At 44.8% G+C, this 24,754-nt stretch overlaps 1 protein-coding gene and 1 pseudogene across 3 annotated transcripts in view; both read right to left on the bottom strand.

Moving 5' to 3' along the window:
• NMT2 (N-myristoyltransferase 2) overlaps window positions 1-21,970 on the bottom strand; it is a 63,355-nt gene extending 41,385 nt beyond the window's left edge. For all 3 annotated transcript variants that reach the window (XM_030819256.1, XM_030819255.1, XM_030819257.1), the window contains exon 1: window positions 21,740-21,970. In XM_030819256.1, coding sequence (XP_030675116.1) covers window positions 21,740-21,849 — 110 coding nt within the window. In that variant the 5' untranslated portion in view covers window positions 21,850-21,970. The remainder of the gene's footprint in view (window positions 1-21,739) is intronic.
• A 1,218-nt stretch (window positions 21,971-23,188) lies between these two features.
• Window positions 23,189-24,710, bottom strand: LOC115836647 (annotated as a pseudogene).
• Window positions 24,711-24,754: the final 44 nt, after the last annotated feature.

Genomic DNA, 24,754 nt, shown 5'->3' with positions numbered 1-24,754 from the left:
GGCAAATATTTAATGAGCACATCCAGCAAATCTCTTCAAAGAAGTATTCATGGAAACTACAGACAAGACTTAATAGGATAGCCAATGTAACAGAGCCACGTAAACGCTTTACAGGTGGTCCAGGATGATATCCACAAAACCCATCGTTTCTCTCCCTGGACTCACAGCTGGACAGCACTTGCCAGCTGCCTAGTAGCCAGGTGTGGCCACTGACTGAGTTCCAGGCAGCGGAAGTGATGTGTGTCACCTCCTGCTTCCCAGAAACCCCTGTGGGTGGCTTCTCCATGTCCTTCCTGTCCTTTGTGCTGTTTGGATGCAGACATAGGTGAGACCCCCAAGGATGGCAGAGCCACACACAATGGCGCAGCCTCGACCCTGGATGACAGAATGAAGGAGAACTCCCTCACCATCGTCAGAACATGTGCCCAGGGCTGGTCCCTGAATGAGAAGGGAACTTCCACTGTGTTGTTCAATCCCATGTTAGGGTCTATTGATTACAGCAGCCCAGCCTCATACAACTAACACATCAATCTTAAGAGTGACATCAGGCTGGGTGCAGCGGCTCACACCTGTAATCCCAGCACTTTGGGAGGCCAGAGTGAGGATTGCTTGATCCCAGGAGTTCAAGACCAGCCTGATCAACACAGAAAGACCCCCATTTCTACAAAAAAATTAAAATTAGCCAGGTGTGGTGACATGTGCCTGTAGTCCCAGCTACCAGGGAGGCTGGGGTGGGAGGATCACCTGAGCCCAGGAGGTCAAGGTTGCAGTAAGCTATGTTTGCCCCACTGCATTCCAGCTGGGCAACAGCGAAAGATCCTCTCACTCTCAAAAAAAAAAAAAAAAAGAGTGACATCAAAGGAGCTCAATTTTTGGTATGTGAATTCCAAGAATAAAAAGTAATTTTAAATTTTATCAGGTACCACTGGAGGGATAACTTAGCTCCTCTCTACTGTGAAATAGAAGAAACATTAGTGGTTTGAGACTAATTATTTTACAAATATTTCCCCCCTGAATTTCCAAGTTCCTGCATGGAAAATGGTGGGAATATAGCTGATTGTAATCTCCTCGTTCGTATTTTCACGCATTTTTGAACTAGTCTATAATAATCACAACACCTTTGTAAGGAAAACATTATTAAAATACAACAGAACCGAAGAACAGATAAACAGGTCCATGAAATGCAACAGACATATCAGTAACAACCCATGATAGTCAAGAAACTTGATATATAATAAAGATCACATCATAAATCAGTAGTGAAAAAAAACCTTTTCATACATGAGAAAATCCGAATTCCTATATGCAGAAATATAAAATTAGTTTGCTACATCCCACAACATGAAAAAAAAAACAAAACAAATTCCAAATGGGTAAAAGACCCAAACTTGGAAAACAAAACCTTAAAACTGAAGGCGGTGATGTCCATTTATTCCACATGTTTCTAGTGCCTAGAACAGTGTCTGGCATTTAGTAGATGCTCAAGTAAACATCCGTCAAATGAGTAAGTGAAAGAATTAAATGATAACTTCATAATGTCAGTGAAGGAAATAATTACTCAAACAAGGACTCAAAAGTACAAACCATAAGAGATAATAACTTTTGAGTACACCAAAGTTAAACATTTCATGGTAAAGTGATTATAAAAAAATTTTTACGTTACAGAATAAGGTTAGACATTTATAACACAAATGAGAAAGTATTACCAGCCAGAATATATACAAAGGTCTTTTCTCTTTCACATTTTATCTCTAGGATGGTACAGAAAGACAACATTATATTCTGGCCAGGACTGCAGGCATTAAGTAGAGTTTGACCACCTGGGTTTGAATCCCGACTTCACAAGTTCTCAGCTGTGTGACTTTGAGTTTATTACTTAACCTCTCTGTGCTCCAGTTCTGTAGCTGTAAAAGGATGATGTTTTCAAAAAACAGTATTAGGCCAGGTGTGGTGGCTCATGTCTGTAATCCCAGCACTTTGGGAGGACAAGGCAGGAGGGCTGCTTGAGTCCAGGAGTTCGAGACCAGCCTGAGCAACATAGCAAGACCTAGTCTTTTTACAAAAAATAAAAAATTAGCGGGGCATGTTGTTGTGTGTGTGCCTCTGGTCCTAGCTACTCAAGAAGCTGAGGTGGGAGGATCACTTGAGCCCAGGAGTTTGAGGCTGCAGTGAGCCGTGATCGTGCCACTACAGTCAGCCTGGGCAATAGAGTGAGACCCTGTCTCAAATAAATAAATAGTATTAGAAAAAATGTGAGGATAAAATGAATTCATACATCTAAGAATTTAGTATAGTAGCTGGCACACAGAAATCATTCGGTACAAGCCAGCTATTATTATGATTGTACTGCTTTAATTTTTAAATATAATTTATTGCTAGCTGGAACTGTATTGTCTCTCTCTAACTAGAACATAAGATCCATAAAGCAGTGTTTTCCATTGTATTCCTAGCACCAAAAATAGTGTCTGACATAAAAAAGATCCTCAATAAGTGTTTGCTAGATGAATGAGAAATCAATAAAAAAATCATTAAGAAAAAGACAAAAGACTGACAGAAGAATGGGCTGACAATCTGAATAAGCACTTCACAAAAGAGGCAGCCTTAACAACCAATAAGCTTAAGAAAACATGCTCAATTTCACCCATTGATTTGGCAAACATTTTAAAATCTAAGAATATCAGAAGAATGTGAGGAAAGGGAACACTCACATGCTGTTGGTAAAATGTAAACTGAAACAACCACTTTGTAGAGCAGTCTGGCATTGCTGCTGCCACCACCACCACTGCCACCACCACCACCATCATCACCATCACCATATCATTACTAACACCGTCACCATTATCATCACCACCACCATCGCCACTACCATTGCCATCACCACCATCACTGCCGCCATCACCATCACTGCCACCATCATCGCCATCACTACCATTACATCATCATCACCACCATCATATCATTACTACCATCATCGCCATGGTCATCATCACCATCACCATTGCCACTACCATTGCCATCACCACCATCACTGCCACCATCATCACCATCACCATCATCACCACCATCACATCATCATCACCATCATCACCATTATCATCATCACCATCATCACCACCATTGCCACTACCATCGCCATCACCACCATCACTGCCACCATCATCACCATCACCATCATCACCATCATCACCACCATCACATCATCATCACCACCACCATCACCATTATCATCATGATCACCACCATTGCCACTACCATCGCTATCCCACCATCACTGCCACCATCATCACAATCACCACCATCACATCATCATCACCATCATCACCATTATCATCACCATCGCCACTACCATCGCCATCACCACCATCACTGCCACCATCATCACCATCACCATCATCGTCATCATCACCATCACATTATCATCACCACCATCATCATCACCATCACCACCACCACTGCCATTACCCCTATCATCGCCATCATCATATCATTACTACCATCATCACCATCATCATCACCATCATCACCACCATCACCACTACCATCACTATCACCACCATCATCACCATCACATCATCACTACCCCCATCATCGTCACCATCACCATAATCACCACTGCCATCACCACCATCATGATCACCATCATCACCATCATAATCACCACCATCATCACCATCATGATCACCACCATGATCACCATCATGATCACCACCATCATCACCATCATGATCACCACCATCATCACCATCACCATCATAATCATCACCACAGCAGGTAACACTTTGCAACACTTACTATGTGTCAGGCACTGTACCAAGCACCCCACAGGTATCAACTTTGTAAACTGTCACACTTGGAGGTAAGTGCTATTATTATTATTGTTATTATTATTATTATTATTATTCCCATTTTATAGATGAGGAAACTGAAATAGAGCTTAAGTAATTTGCCGAAGGTCACATGGCTAATAATGGCAGAATCAGGACTTGAATCCAGACAGTCTGGCTCCAAAATCCACATAATTACTCCGCTACGTTTTCTCTCATTTACGTACTTCCTTGGGTTGACCGTCTTTTCAGATAATTACCAGCAATTTTTAGGTTTTTTGTAAACTGCCTAATTGTGATCGTTGGACATTTTTTATTCACCTATTTTATGGAATTGTAATAGATCTTTGTGCTACGTGTGTGCACATGCCCTGGTGTTCTGGTTGGAATACCAAAACACTTCACTAGAAGGAATAACACTACTAGGAAAAAAATATGAGGTTTTGGTACAGTTGATAAAAAACAAAGGTAACCCAGGGCTGGGCAGGGTGGCTCACGCCTGTAATCCCAGCACTTTGGGAGGCCGAGGCGGGCGGATCACGAGGTCAGGAGATCACGACCATCCTAGCTAACATGGTGAAACCCCGTCTCTACTAAAAATACAAAAAAATTGGCCGGGCACGGTGGCAGGCACCTGTAGTCCCAGCTACTCGGGGAGGCTGAAGCAGGAGAATGGTGTGAACCCGGGAGGCGGAGCTTGCAGTGAGCCGAGATCGCGCCACTGTACTCCAGCCTGGGCAACAGAGCGAGACTCAGTCTCAAAAAATAAATAAATAAATAAATAAATAAATAAAAAATAAAAAAAAAAAAAGGTAACCCAAAGGTTCATCACACTACCTGCTGCTGGAAGAGAATTCACACCCACAGTTGGGGACGTTGGCTAAGGTTGACTCAGGTTATCAGGGTGTACTGGCCAAAGTTGGTGCTCATCCTGGATCAGGGGCATCCATCTTACCTAAGTTGATCATGTGACCATCAAATTCAATAACGGATTTCACCTGCAGTTCAGGGTTTGAAGAAGTCACACAAATGAGTTTGTTTTTGTCAGTGGTTCATCTGTGTAATTCCAGTATGAGTTTCTTCACTCTTTTTTTCCCAAGTGTAATGCAGAGTCCAGAGCAGGAAGCCAACCTTCCAGCTTTCATCATCTGGCTGCACTACGGCCTCATCTAAAGTAGGATTTCAGCTCCATCATGGGTCTGGTAGCTTCAACCCATACTTAGTGTGCCCCTTCTCCTCTTGGGATTGGTGTAGGAAGTATCTACAAAGCAACATGGTCTCTGTGCAAAGCAGTAAGTCATGGACAAGCCCTAGAAGGCTCAGAGCTCAGAGCCGTCCCAAAAGTGTATGGCCAGTGAGGGACAAAGATCATCAAAGATCCATCAAACAGGCAGGTGGCTACAGCTATTGAGGCTACAGCTTTGGATAAAGGTGACTGTGAGACTAGCCAATAATTTAAATATTTACACGGGTGTTAGCAGCAGAGGATGCCTAGCTCTAGACAATGGCTGAACAATAAGCCCTGGAATACATGCGTGGCTGGAAGAGAGAATCTTGATGATCCCCTTTGCTAGCTTCTAGTCCAGTTTGTTAACTAGTCCCTCTTTGCTAGCTTTTGGTCTAGTTTACTAACTAATCCCTCTTCTTACATATTGGGTTGTTCCAAGTTTTTGGTTCTCCTAAACCTGTACCATATTTGAAATGTGGGAATGTATATTCTATCTCATTAGCTTCCTCTTTTCTTTTTTTTTTTTGAGACGGAGTTTCACTCTTGCTGCCCAGGCTGGAGTGCAATGGCGCAATCTTGGCTCACTGCAATCTCTGCCTCCTGGGTTCAGGCAATTCTCCTGCTTCAGCCTCCCAAGTAGCTGGGATTACAGGCATGCGCCACCATGCTGGCTAATTTTGTATTTTTAGTAGAGACAGGGTTTCTCCATGTTGGTCAGGCTGGTCTTGAATTCCCGACCTCAGGTGATCTGCCCCCCTCGGCCCCCCAAAGTGCTAGGATTATAGGTGTGAGCCACAGTGCCTGGCCAGCCTCCTCCTTTCATAATTATCAAACAATTTTGGTGTCTACATCACACAAAAGCCCAATTCTGATATGAGATAATGTTAAACTATAATAAACTTTCATATAACACTCATTGGCCAGAAACGCGTATCGCATGAAGTTTAGTTTGTGAAGTAAGACCTGTCTTTGTAGACAGTGCAAGGTCAAAATACAGGAAGAAATATTTTAAATGCTTTAAAAATTTGTTATTTACATATCTTTAAGATCATTATACACAATTGAAGATGAAATTCAAATTGTTCAGCCATTCGACAAACAGGGACAGATCCGTGGCTTATGAGCCTCAAGGGAGCTGATGGCTCAGAAGAATTGAGTTCTAGACAGTTTTAAAAAGAAAAAAAAAAGTTGGCTGGGTGTGGTGGCTCACGCCTGTAATCCCAGCACTTTGGGAGGCTGAGGCGGGTGGATCACCTAAGGTCAGGAGTTCAAGACCAGCCTGGCCAACATGGTGAAACCCCGTCTCTACCAAAAATATAAAAAATTAGCCGGGTGTGGTGGCACCCGCCTGTAGTCCCAGCTACTCGGGAGGCTGAGGCAGGAGAACTGCTTGAACCTGGGAGGCAGAGGTTGCAGTGAGCCAAGATCGTGCCACTGCACTCCAGCCTGGGCGACAGAGTAAAACTCTGTCTCAAAAACAAAAAGAAAACAAAACAGAAGTTGTAATACTCAAACATAGAAATGAGATAGCTTGATCCAAGGCTGTGATATGAGCCTGTGATATGTGTCCAAGGGCAAAGGCCAGAGATGACAGAGAAAACAATTTCTATGAGCAAAGTCAAAAGTCAAAGACAAGTTGGTGAGGCTGTACAAATGGCGCTTTTCACCAGGAAGCACAAAGGTGAACCTGGAGTCCTCAAACTCCAGGAAATGCACCTCCCAGATCCAAAAGGGAGCCAGAGGTCATGGTCCGCTCTGGGATGGTACAGGAAAGAAACAAATGAATTTTTAAAAAGCAGAGAAATACCACAGAGCTCTGAGAAGTTGTCTGTAAGACAAGGAGCAAGTGGCAGTGTCTAGAAGGGATGGCTTAAAGCTGGGACAAGCAGGACTGGGGTCTCTCCTTTGCCACAATATATCTTTTCCCCTTTTCCTTAGGAAGTGACAGCAAAAAGTCAACTCAAGAAGAACCCTGGGGTCTGATGGGTCCCTGATACATAAAGTCTCTCGTTTTCTCAGGGCTATTCCTTCTCAGAACCTTCCCCAGCCTTCTGTTATCCCTGAGGATGGGGTCAGGCCCAGGACAAAGTATGTACTTGTCAAATCATGAGTTTTAAAGACAAATGGCTCCTTTTAAGCAGTTTTTTTCATCTACCAATGAAGACACTCATCCCCAGAGGGGTTAACTGACTTCCAACGTCCAAGGGAGGGTTAGTGAAGGAAGCTTCTTGGTTCCTGGTTTAAAACTCATCTCAACACACCACACTGCCTTCCTAAAACTTAACTGAGAAAGATTTTTAAATATTCATTAGGAAATAGTCTGGAGAGGTGATACATGTACAAGGATATTAACTTCAGCCCTGTGTACTAGCACAAAAGACTAAAAACTACCTTACTCTCTACTAATAGGGGATGGATTAAAGAGGTAATGGCGTACCCATTCAATGCTACAATGTACAGCAGCCCCCCGCCTTTTTTTTTTGGAATGGAGGTTTAATAGTCAGAAGAGAAGGGAAAGAGAAACAGCTCTCTCTATATATAGAGAGAGTAGTCTCTGAGTGGAAAGGACCCATATACAGCCTTTTTAAAAAGGAGGTTGGAGATGAACATGGTGGCTCACGCCTGTAATCCCAGCAACTCCAGGGGATCGCTTGAAGTCAGGAGTTCGAGACAAGCCTGGGTAACACAGTGAGACCTCCCTTCCGCCATCTCTAAAAAAATACAATAAAACTAAAAGGAGGTTGATCTACGTATTTTGATATATAATGACCTCCGAGATATGCTGTTAGTGAAAAATCAAGAGGCATGCTGCCATTTGTGTTGAAGGCCTGCAGAGGCACACGTGTACACATGCCCTCATCCTTGCCACCACTGGAAGCACACGCCAAGAGCCGGCAACAGGAGCTGCCTATCGGGGAGAAGCTCAGTGCAGGGAGAATGAGACTTAACTTCGCTGCCTCCCCTTGACGGCTTTTGAATTTTGTACCACATAGCTGACCTCTGAATAGGTCATACTACTTACTCAAAAAATTACATAATGAAAACAGAAAATGTCTCTAAGGCCAAAGCTACATACAGATGTTTCATTAGTTAGTATACAGGTTGAGCTGTGTGGGCTCCAGTCCCAAAATAACAGCCGCTCACAACACAAGCACGTTTATCTTTCATGAAAAGGTCTCTGCATCCCTCAGTGGGGAAGCTGTGCCCTAAGATGACAGCAGGGCTGGCTCCCTCTGTCCTGTCTCCCCTGCCCCCAGGATGCTGGCTTGTTGCAGGTGCTCTGGGATGACTTCCTACCACTAGTACGCATATCCCAGCCACCAGGAGGGATAAGTGGGGCCCTCCAGGTGTCCAGAGCAAACAGTGTCATGGTGGAAGAAGGGGCCCACTGGCAGCCTTGGCCATGAGGGTCCAGCAATAGGGGACTAAATAAATAATGGTACCCTGCGTAGAACCACATGACGGGATGGCCAGCCAACTGACCTGACTCAGGTGCAGGCTGTGTGGTGACCTGGAAAGACATTCAGGTCCTTTCAAATGACAACAGATCAATACAAACAGTATACAGTAGGTGCCCCTTATCCTCAAGAAGGTGTTCCAAGTCTCCCAGGTGATGCCTAAAACCATGGCTAGTACCCACTCCTAAATTGCATAGCCTATGCACAAAGGTATTTTTCCTTTTTCACAATTTTATGGGTAGATTATTAATATTTTTTGTTAGTTTTTATTTCATAGTCATAAACTTAACTCTGCAATCCAGCTAGGCATGGGAGGGAACAAGGAAAACATGGAACCCAAAGGGAACTGCCGTGAGAGCACAAAGATTCTAGGATACTGCGAGCAAATGGGGTGGTGGGGTGCTCTTCTGAGCTACAGAAGAAATGGTCTGGTGGTTAAGATAAAACACAGGTCAAACTTATTAGAGTTGTCCACAGTTAGCAATGGTGATCTTCTTGCTGCTCTTGCCATTCCTGGACCCAAAGCACTTCATGGCCTCCACAATATTCATGCCTTCTTTCACCTTGCCAGAGACCACATGCTTGCCATCCAACTACTTGGTCTTGGCAGTGCAGATGAAAAACTGGGAATCGTTTGTGTTGGGTCAAGCATTTGCCATGGACAAGATGCCAGGACCTGTATGCTTCAGAATAAAGTTCTCATCATCAAATTTCTCCCTGTAGACAGACTTGCCACCAGTGCCATTATGACATGTGAAGTCACCACCCTGACACAAAAGCCCTAGAATAATTCTGTGAAAGCAGGAACCCTTATAACCAAATCCTTTCTCTCCAGTGCTCAGAGCACGAAAGTTTTCTGTCTTTGGAAACTTGTCTGCAAACAGTTCAAAGGAGACGCACCCCAAGGGCTCGCTGTCGATGGCGATGTTGAAGAATACGGTGGGGTTGACCAGGGCTGGTAGTACAGGGCTCCTGGCGGCAGTGGCGTCTGCAAAGCCTTTTTTGTTGTGTTTTTTTTTAAGAGATTGGGTCTCACTCTGTCACCCAGGCTGAACTGCAGTGATGCAATCATAGCTCACTGTACCCTTGAACTTCTGGGCTCAAGTGATCCTCCTGCCTCAGCCTCCTGGGTAGCTAGGAGTACAGGTGTATGCCACTATGCATGGCTAATTTTTTTTTTTTTTTTTGTAGAGGCAGGATCTTGCTATATTACCCAGACTGATCTCGAACTCCTGGGCTCAAGTGATCCTCCCACCTTGGCCTCCCAAAGTGGTGGGATTATAGACATGAGCCACTGCACCTGGCCCCAAGGATTCCTTCTTACAGCCACAGTATATGATCTTCTTTTCTTATAGGGAACTTTCACCTTTTCACTTAAGAAAGCACTTTATGGCTTCTCTATGGTGTATCCAAACTGCCAGTGCCACTCCTCTTGTGCTTTAGGGCCATGGAAGTAAAGTAAGGGTGACTTGACCACAAACGCTGTGATTCCAAGACAGTGAATCTGATCACAGAGATGGCTACTAAGTGACCTGCAGGCGGGGACGCTGGCAAAGAGAAAAGTCGCATCCAGGGCGGGACAGGGTGGGATGGCCCCAGATTTCATCACGCTACTCAGAAAGGCATATTTAAAACTTAGGAACTGTTTCTGGAATTTTCCATTGAATATTTTCGAACCAACATTGACCAAGCATAACTGAAACTGCAGAAAGCAAAATCACAGATAAGGGGGTGATGTGGTTTGGGTGTGTCCCCATCCAAATCTCATATTGAACTGTAGTTCCCATAATCCCCACGTGTTATGGGAGGAACCTGGCGGGAAGTAACCGAATCATGGGGGCGGTTACCCTCATGCTGTACTCATGACAGAGAATGAGTTCTCATGAAATCTGATGATTTTATAAAGGGCTTTCGCCCCCCTCACTCTCATTCTTCTCTCTCCTGCCACCCTGTGAAGAAGGATGTGTTTGCTTCCCCTTCTGCCATGAATCTAAGTTTCCTAAGGCCTCTCCAGCCATGCAGAACTGTGAGTCAATTAAACTTCTTTCCTTTAAAAATTACCTGGTTTAACATTCATCCTTATAGCAGCATGAGAACGGATTAATACGGGGCGGGGGCTACTATATTTGCATTTTTGTAAATATTTATAAATAGGAAAATGTATATATGAGTATACCAAGGCATGGCGTTTTTGCTTAGTGATTCATTCAAATGTTCTACATTAAAAATGTGGTTTCAGGCCAGGCGCAGGGGCTCACGCCTGTAATCTCAGCACTTTGGGAGGCCGAGGCAGAAGGATCACAAGGTCAGGAGTTCGAAACCAGCCTGACCAACATGGTGAAGCCCCGTCTCTACTAAAAATACAAAAATTAGCTGGGCATGGTGGCACATGCCTGTAATCCCAGCTACTCAGGAGGCTGAGGCAGGAGAATCGCGTGAACCCAGGAGGCGGAGGTTGCAGTGAGCCAAGATTGCGCCACTGCACTCCAGCCTGAGTGACAGAGCTAGACTCTGCCTCCAAAAAAAAAAAAAAAAAAAAAAAAAGTGGTTTCGCAAAAAGAACTTTTTTTTTTTTTTTTTTTTTTTTTTGAGACGGAGTGTCGCTCTGTAGCCCAGGCTGGAGTGCAGTGGCGCAAATCTCGGCTCACTGCAAGCTCCGCCTCCCAGGTTCACGCCATTCTCCTGTCTCAGCCTCTCCGAGCAGCTGGGACTACAGGCGCCCGCCACCACGCCCAGCTAATTTTTTTTATTTTTAGTAGAGACGGGGTTTCATCGTGGTCTCGATCTCCTGACCTCGTGATCCGCCCGCCTCGGCCTCCCAAAGTGCTGGGATTACAAGCGTGAGCCATCGCGCCCGGCCGCAAAAAGAACTTTTTAAAAACTTCATTTGGAAACCAAAATAAGCACTCTGCCTTTACTGGCTCTTTCTTTAGTTTTCTTAAAATGTTAATAAATACCCCTAAAATAGTGAAGAACAAGTATCCCCCTGCCCTCTCAAAAAAAGAAACACTAAAGGAAAAAACTATGGGAATTTCTTATATTAACTGAATCCCCAACCTTCTCTGGGAAGGTACTGTATGAGCTGGAACACTGAGGGAACTAAAAACTCTACAGCCAAAGTCCTCTCAATGAGAAGTAGAAAAAGAAAAGCCTTCACATATCCTTAATGCACATAAAATAAAGACAATTTGAAATAAATTTGTCAATGGGAATTAAGAGCTATTGGAATCCATTCCGCAAATCTTTAGTAAGTTACAAACACGTGCAAGGTACCAGGTATCCCAAGGATCGTAGACTGAAAGTGCTGTCTCCATGCACACAATCTACCTGTGAGTAGACAGGCAGACACACACTGCGTTCTGCAGACATGTTTTGAGGTGTGTCTTAGTTCAGCCTGCTATTAAAGAATACGATAGACTGATTACTTAAAGAACAGACATTTATTTCTTACAGTTCTGGAGGCTGGAAGTCCATCAAGATCAGGGTGCCAGCAGGGTCAGGTTTTTGGTGAGGGCCTCATTCTTGGCAGAGGAACAAAGCGCTGGATTCTTTATCACTTTATAAGCATACACTGATCCTATTCATGGGGGCACCACCCTTGTGAGCTATTTACCCTCCAAAGGTGCCACCTCCAGACACCATCACGTTGGGGATTTAGGCTTCAACATATGAATTGGGAGGCAGATACAATTCAGTCCCAGCAAGGGGCCAGCATTGTTCACTATGTCCTTCCCTGAAAACTCCCTTTGCCCACAGGTTTCACCAAAGATGTGGCCCTCAGTGGCCATGTTGTACCACACAATTCTCTCCTACCCCTCCCTTTCCCTTCTCCATCACAGTGGACTGGATCATGCCTGGATAATCCCTTTCTTAGCCAGAAACCAGTGAGATCCTTTCTGGAGAATCTGCGCTAAGGAACAGATGCTTGGGGCAGTCTAGCTGACAGAGAGGGAGACAGAAAGGGAGAGAGGTTAGAAAGACAGATGGACCTTGGGAACTTGACTTTCTAATGTTTAATTCTAATAAAGTCCAGCCATACTTTATTTTCAGATAACCTATCGTATATTTAAATAAAACCGTTTTAAAATATTGATTGATTGATTGATTGACTGAGACAGAGTCTCACTGTCGCCCAGGCTCACTGGAGTACAGTGGCGCAATCTCGGCTCACTGCAGTGTGTGCTTATAAAGTGATCTCCGTCTCCCGGGTTCAATCAATTCTGCCTCAGCCTCCCAAGTAGCTGGGATTACAGGTGCCCGCCATCATGCCAGACTAATTTTTGTATTTTCAGTAGAGACGGGGTTTCACCATGTACCCCAGGCTGCTCTCGAACTACTGACCTCAGGTGATCCACCCGCCTCAGCCTCCCAAAGTGCTGGGATTACAGGCGTGAGCCACTGCGCCCAGCAAAATAAAACCTTTTACTCAAGCTGGTTGGTAGATGCTACACACACATAAAGCAACAGACGCAAAGACCCACATCTCCCGTTTGTGATTGTGGACAAGGAACTTACCTCTAGGAGCCACAGCTTGGGGCAGGAGAATGAGGGTCTGCCCGAGCGGAGGGCTGGGGAGATAAGGTGAGAGCAACTGGGAAAGATGTCATGGGAAAGACACACTCACTAAGAGCTACAGGGCCTCTGGCAGGGGTCAGCGCCTTTGATCATAGCGGCTGTGGAAGGCTTCATGAAAGAAAGGACATTTGGGCTGACCTTGAATTTAGAGAAGAGGAGAAGAAAGATCAGAAGACTCTCTCAGAAGCAGAGGAAGCCATGACCCATAGAAAGGCGCGGACAGTAACAAATTCCTCTTGGTGAACAATGATGTCTGACGCTGAATTCAAAGTTGTTTTTTGCGCTACTCTGTAATCAGACCTCCCTCCCTCCCCATTAGCCACAAACGCTTCAGCAACTGCTGTGCACAATAGCTGGATTTTAGTGATTCCTGGGAGGAGAGTGGTGAGAGACACAGAACTGAAGATAACCGTGTTCCACCCAAGGTCAAATGGTGAAGAAAAAGAGCACCCTAAGGACACACAGGCACAAGGAGCCCAGTGACAGGGCAAGTTGGCTGCAGTGTGGGTGTGCCTGAGGACCATGAAAACCTAAGACCCCGAGAAACCCCCATGAACATGTATCAGCTCGGGCCATTTTGTTTAGATAGTAAAGGAAAGGTACCAGGCGTGGTGGGTCACGCCTGTAATCCCAGCACTTTGGGAGGCTGAGGTGGGGAGATCACTTGAGGTCAGGAGTTCGAGACCAGCCTGGCCAACGTGGTGAAACCTCGTCTCTACTAAAAATACAAAAATTAGCCGTGCGCGCCTATAATGCTGGCTACTAGGGAGGCTGAGGCAGGAGAATCGCTTGAACCTGGGAGGTGGAGTTTGCAGTGAGCAAAGATCACGACACTACACTCCAGCCTGGGCAACAGAGTGAGACTCCATCTCAAAAAATAAAAAAATTAAAGAAAAAAAAAAAGGAAAGGCGATCCCAGCATGTCAAAGGACATGGAAACCCTTTGGTAATAGAACAACAGGGAAAAAATGCCAGAAGCTTCTAGACTGAAAACAAGTTAAAACAGACAAAAAGAATAAGGTTACCTACAAAAGAAAGAGAAGCGGAGAAAACAGCATCTGGCCAGGCGCAGTGGCTCACACCTGTAGTCCCAGCACTTTGAGGGAACCGAGTCAGGTGGATCACCTGAGGTCAAGGTCAGGAGTTCGAGACCAGCCTGGCCTAGGTGACAGAGCGAGACTCTGCCTCAAAAATCAAAAACAAAACAAAGAAAACAACATCTGTACCAGTAAGTGCTGAAAGATATTAAAACAACGTTTATGGAGTTTCAAGGAAAACGATTGTTATCATAGTCACATGCACATCCAGGCTATGCATTATGTGGGAGGGGAAAAGAATGGCATTTTCAGACACGCAAGAACTCAAAATACATCATCCACACACTCTAAGAAAAAAAATCATGTGAGAATGCTGTTAAAGAAGAAAAAGAGAGGATGTGTTTTATTTTTTACTTTTATTTTTTTGAGACAGAGTCTTGCTCTTTCGCCCAGGCTAGAGTGCAATGGTGCGATCTCAACTCACTGCAACCTCCACCTCCAGGGTTCAAGTGATTCTCCTGCCTGCCTCAGCCTCCCGAGTAGCTGGGATTACATATGCCTGCCACCACACTTGGCTAATTTTTTTTGTATTTTCAGTAGAGATGAGGTTTCACCATGTTGTCCAGGCTGGTCTCGAACTCCTGACCTCAAGTGATCCACCCACCTCGGCCTCCCAAAGTGCTGGGATTACAGGCGTGAGCCACCATGCCTGGCCGGGAGGATGTGTTTTATAAGGAACAATGGAAACCCATAAAAACAATAAAGCTGTCAGGAAAGTCTAAAATGTTTTTGTTAACAGGGATGTGAAACATGTAATAGTTAAAAAAAAAAGTCTCTAGTGACGCAAGGGCAAAAATAAAAGAATTACAATTCCAGGTTATTTCAATTAAACCTAGGAAATGAAAAGAAGTCAAAATATCCTACACGATTTTTCTTCTGAGATGGTAGAATATTTTAAATGGCGGTTAATTTTTTGATATGGATAAAGAAATATAGACGAAAACATACTTGTTCAAAATGTACAGATCGCCAGGCACGGTGGCTCACGCCTGCAGTCCCAGCACTTTGGGAGACCGAGGTGGGTGAACTGCTTGAGCTCAGGAGTTCGAGACCAGCCTAGACAACATAGTGAGACCCTGTCTCTACAAAAATACAAAAATTAGCCAGGTGTGGTGGCATGTGCCTGTAGTCTTAGCTACTTGAGAGGCTGAGGTGGGAGGATCACTTGAGTCCAGGAGGTCAAGGCTGCAGTGAGCTGAGATTGTGCCACTGCACTCCAGCCCAGGAGACAGAGTGAGACCTTGCCTCAAAAAAAAAAAAAAAAAAAAAAAAAAAAAGGCATACAGATAATCCACAGAAGAAAACAAGAACGAAAACTAGACATATTCTACCAAAGACAGGAAATAAAATACAGATATTTTTGAGTACCAGGAAAGCTTATAAACAAAATACAAAGACTGAATATGATCTGAGCTGTCCAGTATGATAGCCACCAGTCACATAGGGCTATTTAAATTTAAATTAATTCAAATAAAATAAAAAAATTCAGCTCAGTCACACTTGTCACATGCAAGTGCTCCATGTGTTGATGACTGCCCAACTGGATTACTATCACCCCAGAAAATTCCAGCACACAACAGTAAGAGTCAGTGAAAGATACATGGTAACATGCACCCAGGTACAGTAAGATCCCAGCGATGTTAAACACACACACATATTAAAAAGTGAGTTCATTATCAGTGGTGACATCTCTGGGAAATAAGGTGACCAGGGGCTTTCACTCTACCTTATATACTTTATTGTTTGATATATATATATTTTATTTATATATATTTGATTTATATATCTCTATGTATTTGATATTATATATCTATATTTGATATTTATATATATATATTTGATATTTATATATCTATATATTTGATATTTTTTGATATTTATATATGTGATATATAAATATATACATATAAGAGATACATACACATATATATATATACATATATATATATATATATATATACGTATGTATATTTTTAGACAGAGTCTCATTCTGTTGCCCAGGCTGGAGTACAGTAGTGCGATCACAGCTCTCTGGGCTGAAGCAATTCTCCCACCTCAGCCTCCCAAGTAGCTGGAACTATACGCATGCACCACCATGTCTAGCTCATTTTTTATTTTGTCGAGATAGGGTCTTGCTATGTTGCCCAGGCTGATCTTGAATTCTTGGCCTCAAGCGATCCTCCGCCTTGGCTTCCCAAAGCACTGGGATGACAGGCATGAGCCACCACACCTGGCCCTATTGTTTGATTTTTGAATAAGCGTATTTTTAAAAAGTCATTAACATGTTTTCAAATGAAACAACAATTTCTTGAACTTGGAGTAGAACTTGGTTCTGTTAAAATAAAGTGATTTTAACTAGTATAGATGTATAGCGTACATTTGTGCTAATAAAGATGGCAAAGTATCTGTCCTATATTTAGACAACCCCGGAAAAAGTTTGTTCTGGGCCAAACGGTGACATCATCCATTCAGATGCAAGTCTTAGCAGATACTTGATCATTTCAAACTGTAGTTCTTGATTTGAGGAGGTCCCTCAGGCAAAGGACTGTTGTTAATTCATTTTTACATTTAGATTTATACAGATTGATAACAGATCAAATTTCAGAAAGGGCAGCTTTTAGTTATCCCTAAATTTTCCATAAGAAAAATCTATTGCAAGTCATAATATGTTTCTGCGTTTTCCCACTGATACCACACAGCTGACAAAGGGCAAGTTCCCAACCCAATTTCAACAATAGACAGATAAAGTCAGATACAACAACATAGCGCCCAAAGAAGAACTTCTTCCTTTTTTTCACCCCCCTAAAGTGGGGATGGTAGAAGATAGGTTATGTTCTTTGTTAAAAGAATTCCAAAGTTTTCATCTTTGTCCAATACCAGATCTTCAATCTTTCTAAGAAAAAGAACCCTTAAAAACATCTTAGGCCGGGCACGGTGGCTCACACCTGTAATCCCAGCACTTTGGGAGGCCGACGTGGGTGGATCATGAGGTCAGGAGATCGAGACCATCCTGGCTAACACGGTGAAACCCCATCTCTACTAAAAATACAAAAAAATTAGCCGGGCGTGGTGGCGGGCACCTGTAGTCCCACCTACTCAGGAGGCTGAGGCAGGAGAATAGCATGAACCTGGGAGGCGGAGCTTGCAGTGAGCTGAGATCACGCCACTGCACTCCAGCCTGGGGAACAGAGCGAGACTTGGTCTCCAAAAAAAAAAAAAGGTCTTAACCCTTAAATACTAAAACTATTTCATGTCTACCCCAGGGACTAATTTAGTCACGTATCTGCCAACAAAGACATACTCACCTATGTTTATTTTGGTTCCTATATAAATCTTCTTAGTAGCTGCTTCCAGTGACTATTGAGGGAAAAGCTCCCTTAATGGAAAGCTACAAGAAACATCTATTTTTCTAGGAAGTATATGCGCTCTGTAAGTCAATGTTGGTAAAGCAAGGGGAGAGATTTAGTTTTATTACCAAAGTTCCACACGAATTCTGTTTGACTCTGTCTTCAGCAATGGACAATAACATTAGCTCAGTAAGAGATCATGACCAATACCAAATGCACTTCATAACTGGAAAAGCTGGACATCAAAAGGATAGCAAGAAGACAGTGGGTTCTAAATGATTCTTCAACAATTTGCCCTGTCCTCAATGTCCCCAAAGCTCTTCAGAAGAAAGTAACAGAAGGCAAGAACATAGCAAAATGAGGGAAGTATTAAAGATCCTTGAACATCTTAACCTCAGATCCAACCGTGAAAGCTCCTAGGAAATTCATCCTCCAGGCTGGGCACCATGGCCTATAATCTCAGCACTTTTGGGAGGCCGAGGTGGGGGGATCACCCCAGGTCAGGAGTTCAAGACCAGCCTGACCAACATGGTAAAACCCCGTCCCTACTAAAAGTACAAAATTAGCCGGGTGTGGTGGCACACGCCTGTAATCCCAGCACTTTGGGAGGCCGAGGCGGGGGATCACCTGAGGTGATCACCTGAGGTCAGGAGTTTGAGACCAGCCTGACCAACACAGTAAAACCCTGTCTCTACTAAAAATACAAAATTAGCTGGGCGTGGTGATGCATGCCTGTAATCCAGCTACTCAGGAGGCTGAGGCAGGAGAATTGCTTGAACCCGGGAGGCGGAGGTTGCAGTGCACCAAGATCGTGCTATTGCACTCCAGCCTGGGTGACAAAAGCAAAACTCCATCTCAAAAAAAAAAAAAAAAAAATCATCCTCCAGGTCACCTCTTTCGTACAACTGCCACCCATAGCAGAACAGAAATCTTCAGTAATCTGGACTATTTCTAATAATTCATATAGGAAGCTGGACTGAGGTTAATTTTTATCTATGTAGAAAGTCTTTCCAGGCTCCTTCAAGCTCTTTATAAAGACCTACTCCCTAATTCTAATTGCAAATCATGTGTTAAAGTAAGTTATATAAGTATCTCTTTAGGCAATCCTCTATTAGCCTGGTTCTAATTGCCGCATATTGTTTGAAAATAATAAAATTATACTTGTCTGAATATAGTCTCACTAATTAAAACTGACAACCCCTTCTTCTCCCACGTTCTTTGTAATTCATGAAAGTTTTATAGTGGTTTGCCACTTCCATGCTTGGGTGGACCGAAAAGTTAAAGAGTACATTTAATTCTTTACACTGGCTTACACCTGTAATCCCAGCACTTTGGGAGGCCGAGGCAGGCAGATCACCTAAGGTCAGGAGTTCGAGACCAGCCTGGCAAACATGGTGAAACCCCATCTCTACTAAAAATACAAAAATTAGCTGGGTGTGGTGGCATGCGCCTGGAATCCCAGCTACTCAGGAGGCTGAGACAGGAGAATTGCTTGAATTCAGGAGGCGGAGGTTGCAGTGAGCCGAGATTGCACCACCGCACTCCCGGCCTGCGTGACAGAGCAAGACTCCATCTCAAAAAAAATAAAAATAAAAATAAAAAAGGTACATTTTCCATGAAAAACAAGATATAAAGACAGTGAGACTCAAGTATTTTATAATACTTATGCCATTGCTTTTAATTAAACATAAAACATATGACATTTCATTCATGGGCTCTTAGCATTATCTATAAAATGAAATACCCTTTTTAGTCCATGAAGAAAATTCCATGAAAATAAAAGCATATGTAGTTTTACATATTTACATACTTACATTTTGGTGCAAAACAAGACTCTAAGTGGGTATTTCCCTTTTATCTGAGGCTCTTGTTTCAACTTAATATGTCTAAAACGACTAGCAAATACATTACACTGAGTGGTGGGGTAAATGAATTCTTGCAGGCCACAAGGGTACTATTCAGTAAATTACCTCTCTGCACTGGCCACTGCCTGGTGGCCTCAAATTGACAAACTGCCTTTAAGAGGTGAAACATGTTCTTACTGATTCATCCAAAGGCTCATTATTTGTTATTTATTTAAACTGATGGGAATGAAGAGGCCGAGTACAGAAAAAGAGTCTTTCAAATTTTAACATTTACAAACTTGAGCTACTTAAAGAAAACCTAGGTTTCTACTGCGATATCATCAGTACATGAGCCAAATAAAACACATTTACTCCCCCAAATTTGGCACACATTGTCTAAATTCAAATCCAAACAGGCAAACCAAGGAGAGCAGTCATTTGGAGTTTTCCTAATCTCCTTACATTTAAATAGAGTACAGTACATCCATTATGTTAATCTTTTCCCACTAGAAGCTATTAACATGGTATCTGCTCTTGGTTAAAACATTTCAGTCCCTGGGGCATCTCTAAATTTTGATTAACCTTTCTAATATATAATGAATGTGCTGATATACAAAACTGAAAACTTCCGAAGGCAGCACAGATGCCTCTGGGTGCTACTCTGGAAACTTTAGCTTCTTGAAAGGTGTCGGGGGACAGGCTCACATCAATGCGCACACAGATGAGGAACTCTTTGTACTAGGGACATTCTCAACAGTGTAAGCAAAGAAGTCCTAATCAAGCCCCCAACCTAGAATATCAATCAAAGGAGGAACAATAAACGGAAATTACAGCAGAGAAGATAAAAGTCCAGCGTCTCTCCAGAAAGATAACACAGGTACTGAAGCTAATCCATCAGCTTGCATCTGCACCTGGGCCCATTTCTGGCACTAGAACTACCGTTTCAAAAACATATTTGTATTTAGCTATCTATCACAAGCACGTTTCTATCCCTGCATAAACAGAGCTCAGGTTCAGATTCCTGTGCAATCTCCTTTCCTCTCTTTAAAAAAAAAATATTCTAGACTCGAACATTCGATACTTGCAGCCGCCACTGAAGTATTCACAGCAAAAATAAAAACAACTTGCAAATGGGAGATGCACATAGTCAGCTTTTCTTTTTCTTGATTTCTTGTTAATATTTTACAATGAATTAGAGATCGGTCAAAAGTCCCTTTCTTTAATAAATCTTAAAGTAGACAAGTAGAATGCAAATGATTTACACTTTCAATGATCAATCATTTCAAGAATCTATGAACTGAGTAAACCATCTGTGACTCAGGCCTCCCTATCATGTTTTTTAAGCTGACCCACTTCTCCATCACTCACCATGGTTCGAAAAATCTCACTTTTAAGGGTGTAGCAAGAACCGCTCTGTGCCAGCGCATAGTTTGAATCCAATAGGGTAAAAGGGTAATGCAAACAGCACTTTAAAAGGACACCAGTTTTTATTTAAAATGCCCCACTGCCTCTAAAAAGAGAGCATCAACACCGGCCTTCACCTGAAGCAATCCTTTTCTCCAACAGAAGAGCAAATCAAGTCTGCAGGGTTCGGGGGCAAAGGCAAAGGATTCAGAAACACGATCAAGTGTGAAAATGCGTGGTGCATCGAGTTTTGGAGATCAAATACCAGCTTTGCAAACGGGATGCGACCAGGTCAGCGGGAGCCCGGTTCAGGGGTTCGGCCCTGCTCTGAAGGGCTCTAGGGACACGCGAGGCGGTGCAAAGCCCAGTATCCCCAGCAGGGGCCGGGCCCGGGACCCCCTCGACGCCAGAACTTTGCGCAGTTCGCCGCCGGCAGCCCCGACACCACCAGGGGCACCTCCACGCCGCTCCACCCACGTCTTTGCCCATTCTTTTCGGGTGGCGGCGGCGGAGAGGGGGTCTGAAGGGACTTAACAAGAATGGCAGGGGGCAGAGGAGGGCGACCTCCTACCCCAGGCTGCGGCCGCCACAAAGGGAAAGGCGTAGCGCCTCTCCTCGGCGCCCACCAGAGCCACCCGCGGGCGAGGGCAACACGCGCCTCCTGGGCCAGGCCGCCGGCGGGGATGGACGAGGCTGGCCGGGGGCGCGCGGCAGGTGACAGTAGCGTCTCCCCGCCCGGGCCCCAGCCTCCCCGCCCACCCCGGGCCTCGCCTCCCCGCGCACTGTCCTCTCCCGCGAGCCGCGCGCCCTGGACCTCACCATGGGATCCGCGCCACGGAGAAGCCATCGCGGGGCGGAGCGGCCGAAGAGCCCCCAGTCCTGGGAGCCTCCCCCAAGCCGGAGACCCTGGCGCGCGCGGTCCCCGCCCTGTCGCGCCCGGTGCGCCCGCGCGCCGCCCCTACCCTTTGGCGTGCTCCGTCTCCTCCTCATTGTCCCCGTCTATCCCGCACGTGTCCTGGTCGTCCAGTTCCAGGCTCTGCTGGCTGGCCGCAGACTCGCTGTCCTCCGCCATCGCGGCGGCGCTGGCTGGGGAGGCGGTGCTCGGGGCCGGGCCGGCGCGGCGGGGCGGGCGCGGCCGGCGTGGCCGCAGCTCCCTCTAGTGCCTCCCGCCGTACTGCTTGGAGTCGGAGCCCAGGCGCTGCGCCCCGCCCGCCCCGCCCCGCCCCACCCTCCGCCCCCGCCCCGCCCCTCCCCGCCCTCCGTCCCCGCCCCTCCCCGCCCTCCGTCCCCGCCCCTCACCGTCCACGCCCTGCCCGCCGGCCCCGCCCTGCCCCACGGGCTTGAACCCCGCCCACCTCTTCGTCCCTCCCCATCAAGCCCCGCCTCTCTCCGTCCCGCCGGCTTCAATCCAGCTCCCTAACCCCGCCCGCCTCTAAGGCCCCTCCCCTCCAGCCCCGCCTCTCCCTGCCCTGCCGGCTTCAATCCCGCCCTCTAACCCCGCCCACCGCTGCAGCCCCTCCCAGCTGGCCCCGCCCCGCCCCGCCCCGCCAGCTCCAACCCTGCTCACCGCGGCCAGCCCTGCACAGGGCCGAGTCCTGTACATCGAGGCCTGCGCGGTGCCTCTGCCTGGGACTTCGCTTTCAAGGCTGCAAACGTACAGACTTGACATCCTGAGTGGCGGCATTTTTGGAACACAGGCCATGCGATTTTACTTCTGGACGAATTAGGGAGCGCTCCCAACCCGTGCAGGGGTTTTTCCCACACAGGACTAGGCACTCAGGGCTGGGGCTTTCCAGAAGCTCTTCCCGCCCCTCCACATACATGTTAACAATTCCATTTCGCATCTATCTATCCATCTAATACATTATAAAATCAAATTCAAAGTCAAAACAGAGTATTTCCAACCCTCCACCTCCCTGTCCCTATCAGGCTTGCAGCACTAAAACTCTTGACAGAAATTTTTGAGCTACCCCTGCTTTCCCTGGATACTACTACGGACGGCTCAGACCAGAACAGACATTTTGAGGGACATGGGGACGTGTCCACGATGCTGGGGGATTGGACAGTTTCAGGTAGGCCACCCTGGCTTTCCCAAAGTCAAGGTCATGACCTGGATTTCCAAGCAAACGTGCACGGCCTTCTGTGCTGAAATTGCCCGCTGTCTCTCTCCGAAGAGGGAAGGGAGGCACTCTGTAGTATTGCCAAATAGAAGACCGGTGAAGTTCAGCCTTTCTTATTTGCTATTGCATTCTGTACAGAGCAGCCCTGTCCTTTGCTTTGCTGAAATGATCTTGTTCAAATGTGCTGCTAGGCCACCGGAAGTCTCCGCAGTGGTTTTGCAAAGATAATCATCAGAACCCGCTCAGTGAGGAAAATGAGACTTTAAAGAGCCACCTGAATTTTTTGGTGTGGGTCCTTTATTTGCAGAAGATATTAGGAGCATTTTATGGCTTTTTTTCCCAAGGGAGACTATGTCTTTAAAACGCAATGAGCTAGAAGTATCAAAAGATGAACACTGCAGAGCGATTTCAAAGCCCGTCAGCTGTTTGGCGTTGAGACAACTAAAATTCTGTAAGAAGGGCAAATGGGGCCAAAACACAAAAGGGAAAACAATATTGCCTTTAACAACCGCAACTATTTCTGAGGCAAAATGTCACATGTCACCTCTGTGAAACTTTAGGATAATAGCAAATACAGATGAGTGAGGTTCCTGCAGCTCATCTCTATGAACATGGATTGTTGGAGAACCAGTAGCCCGCTCGGGTAACCAACAGGAAACTGGCCAGAGCAAGCCTATCAATCAAATCAGCCACTCTAATCTGCCAGAAGGGTTCTCTAAAAGAGTTTTTAAAACTTAAGGCAAAGGAAACTCAGCAGACATATATTTATCTGAATTTTCAAGAAGTTTTGACTAAGAACTGCTCTAAAAAAGAATAAGAAAACAAATAATCCTGGAAAAATAAAATGAGGGCATCAAAAACCAGTGACACACTAGAAAACAATGACAAACAGGGAATATCTGTTCCCCAGAATGAAAACAAGTTGGTACAGTACTGGATTGAAGTATTATAAAATACAAATGTTTTACAGCATTAATCTTTGGAAGGAGGGAAAAGTTTACAGATGACCCTGGGGCTTCCTAAATCTTACTGTCCTGTATAGAAACACTATGTTCCTAAACATTTTTACTTATTTCCCTGGCTTAATTCCAGAATTTGGAAAATTGGAACCAAGTGGCATCTTCCAGCATCTTAGATCTAAAGTTTATTTGGTGGATGGGAGCACTGTAGAATGGCTGCCAGTGTATTATTTTTTCAAGTTTCAGTTATTTATTAATCAGTGTAATCTCCAATAGATTATATCAACATGATTTCATTCATTTAGAGAAGAACTATTTCCTGGTGAAGTGGAAAATTGTGCGGACGGATTCTGGAAGAACTTCAGTCTAAAGCAGCTTTATAGTGAAATATTTCATTTGGAAATCTGGACCTTCTTTCTTCAGTTTGCTGTGATCCACATTCATTGAGTAGAAGTTGTATTGATCATCGGGACCCAGTTTGTTCCAGGGATCTGGGTGATTCTTTCAGTCCCAACTAACATCTAGATTGAACAATGCCAGACGCAAGAGATACAGTCCTGCTCCAGTACCTCTAGCTCCAATAAATACTAAGAGGGGGATCAAGTTTGGATGCTTCTTGGCCTGACCCATGATCTGGTGGAGCATGTTTGCGGCAGAGGCCTCCGATTGGAACGGAGAGGACCAGCCTAGCCACCAGGCCCTGGGCTAAGTAGTATCTTGCCAGTGTATTTTAAAAGGCCTTTGGGAATTTTCTATTCTGCCTGGCCCACTCCTACTACAGATGTAAGACTATAGTTGTACAATTGGTCTTGTTTCATTTAAATTATTTTAACTTCTTTTTTAATTTTGGTAAAATACATACAACATAAAATGTACTATCCTAACCTTTTTTTTTTTG

Source organism: Nomascus leucogenys, chromosome 9, assembly GCF_006542625.1.
Source record: "Nomascus leucogenys isolate Asia chromosome 9, Asia_NLE_v1, whole genome shotgun sequence".
Taxonomy (NCBI): domain Eukaryota; kingdom Metazoa; phylum Chordata; class Mammalia; order Primates; family Hylobatidae; genus Nomascus; species Nomascus leucogenys.
Note: the sequence above shows the minus strand (reverse complement) of the source record. Positions and strands in the feature narration are given on the sequence as shown.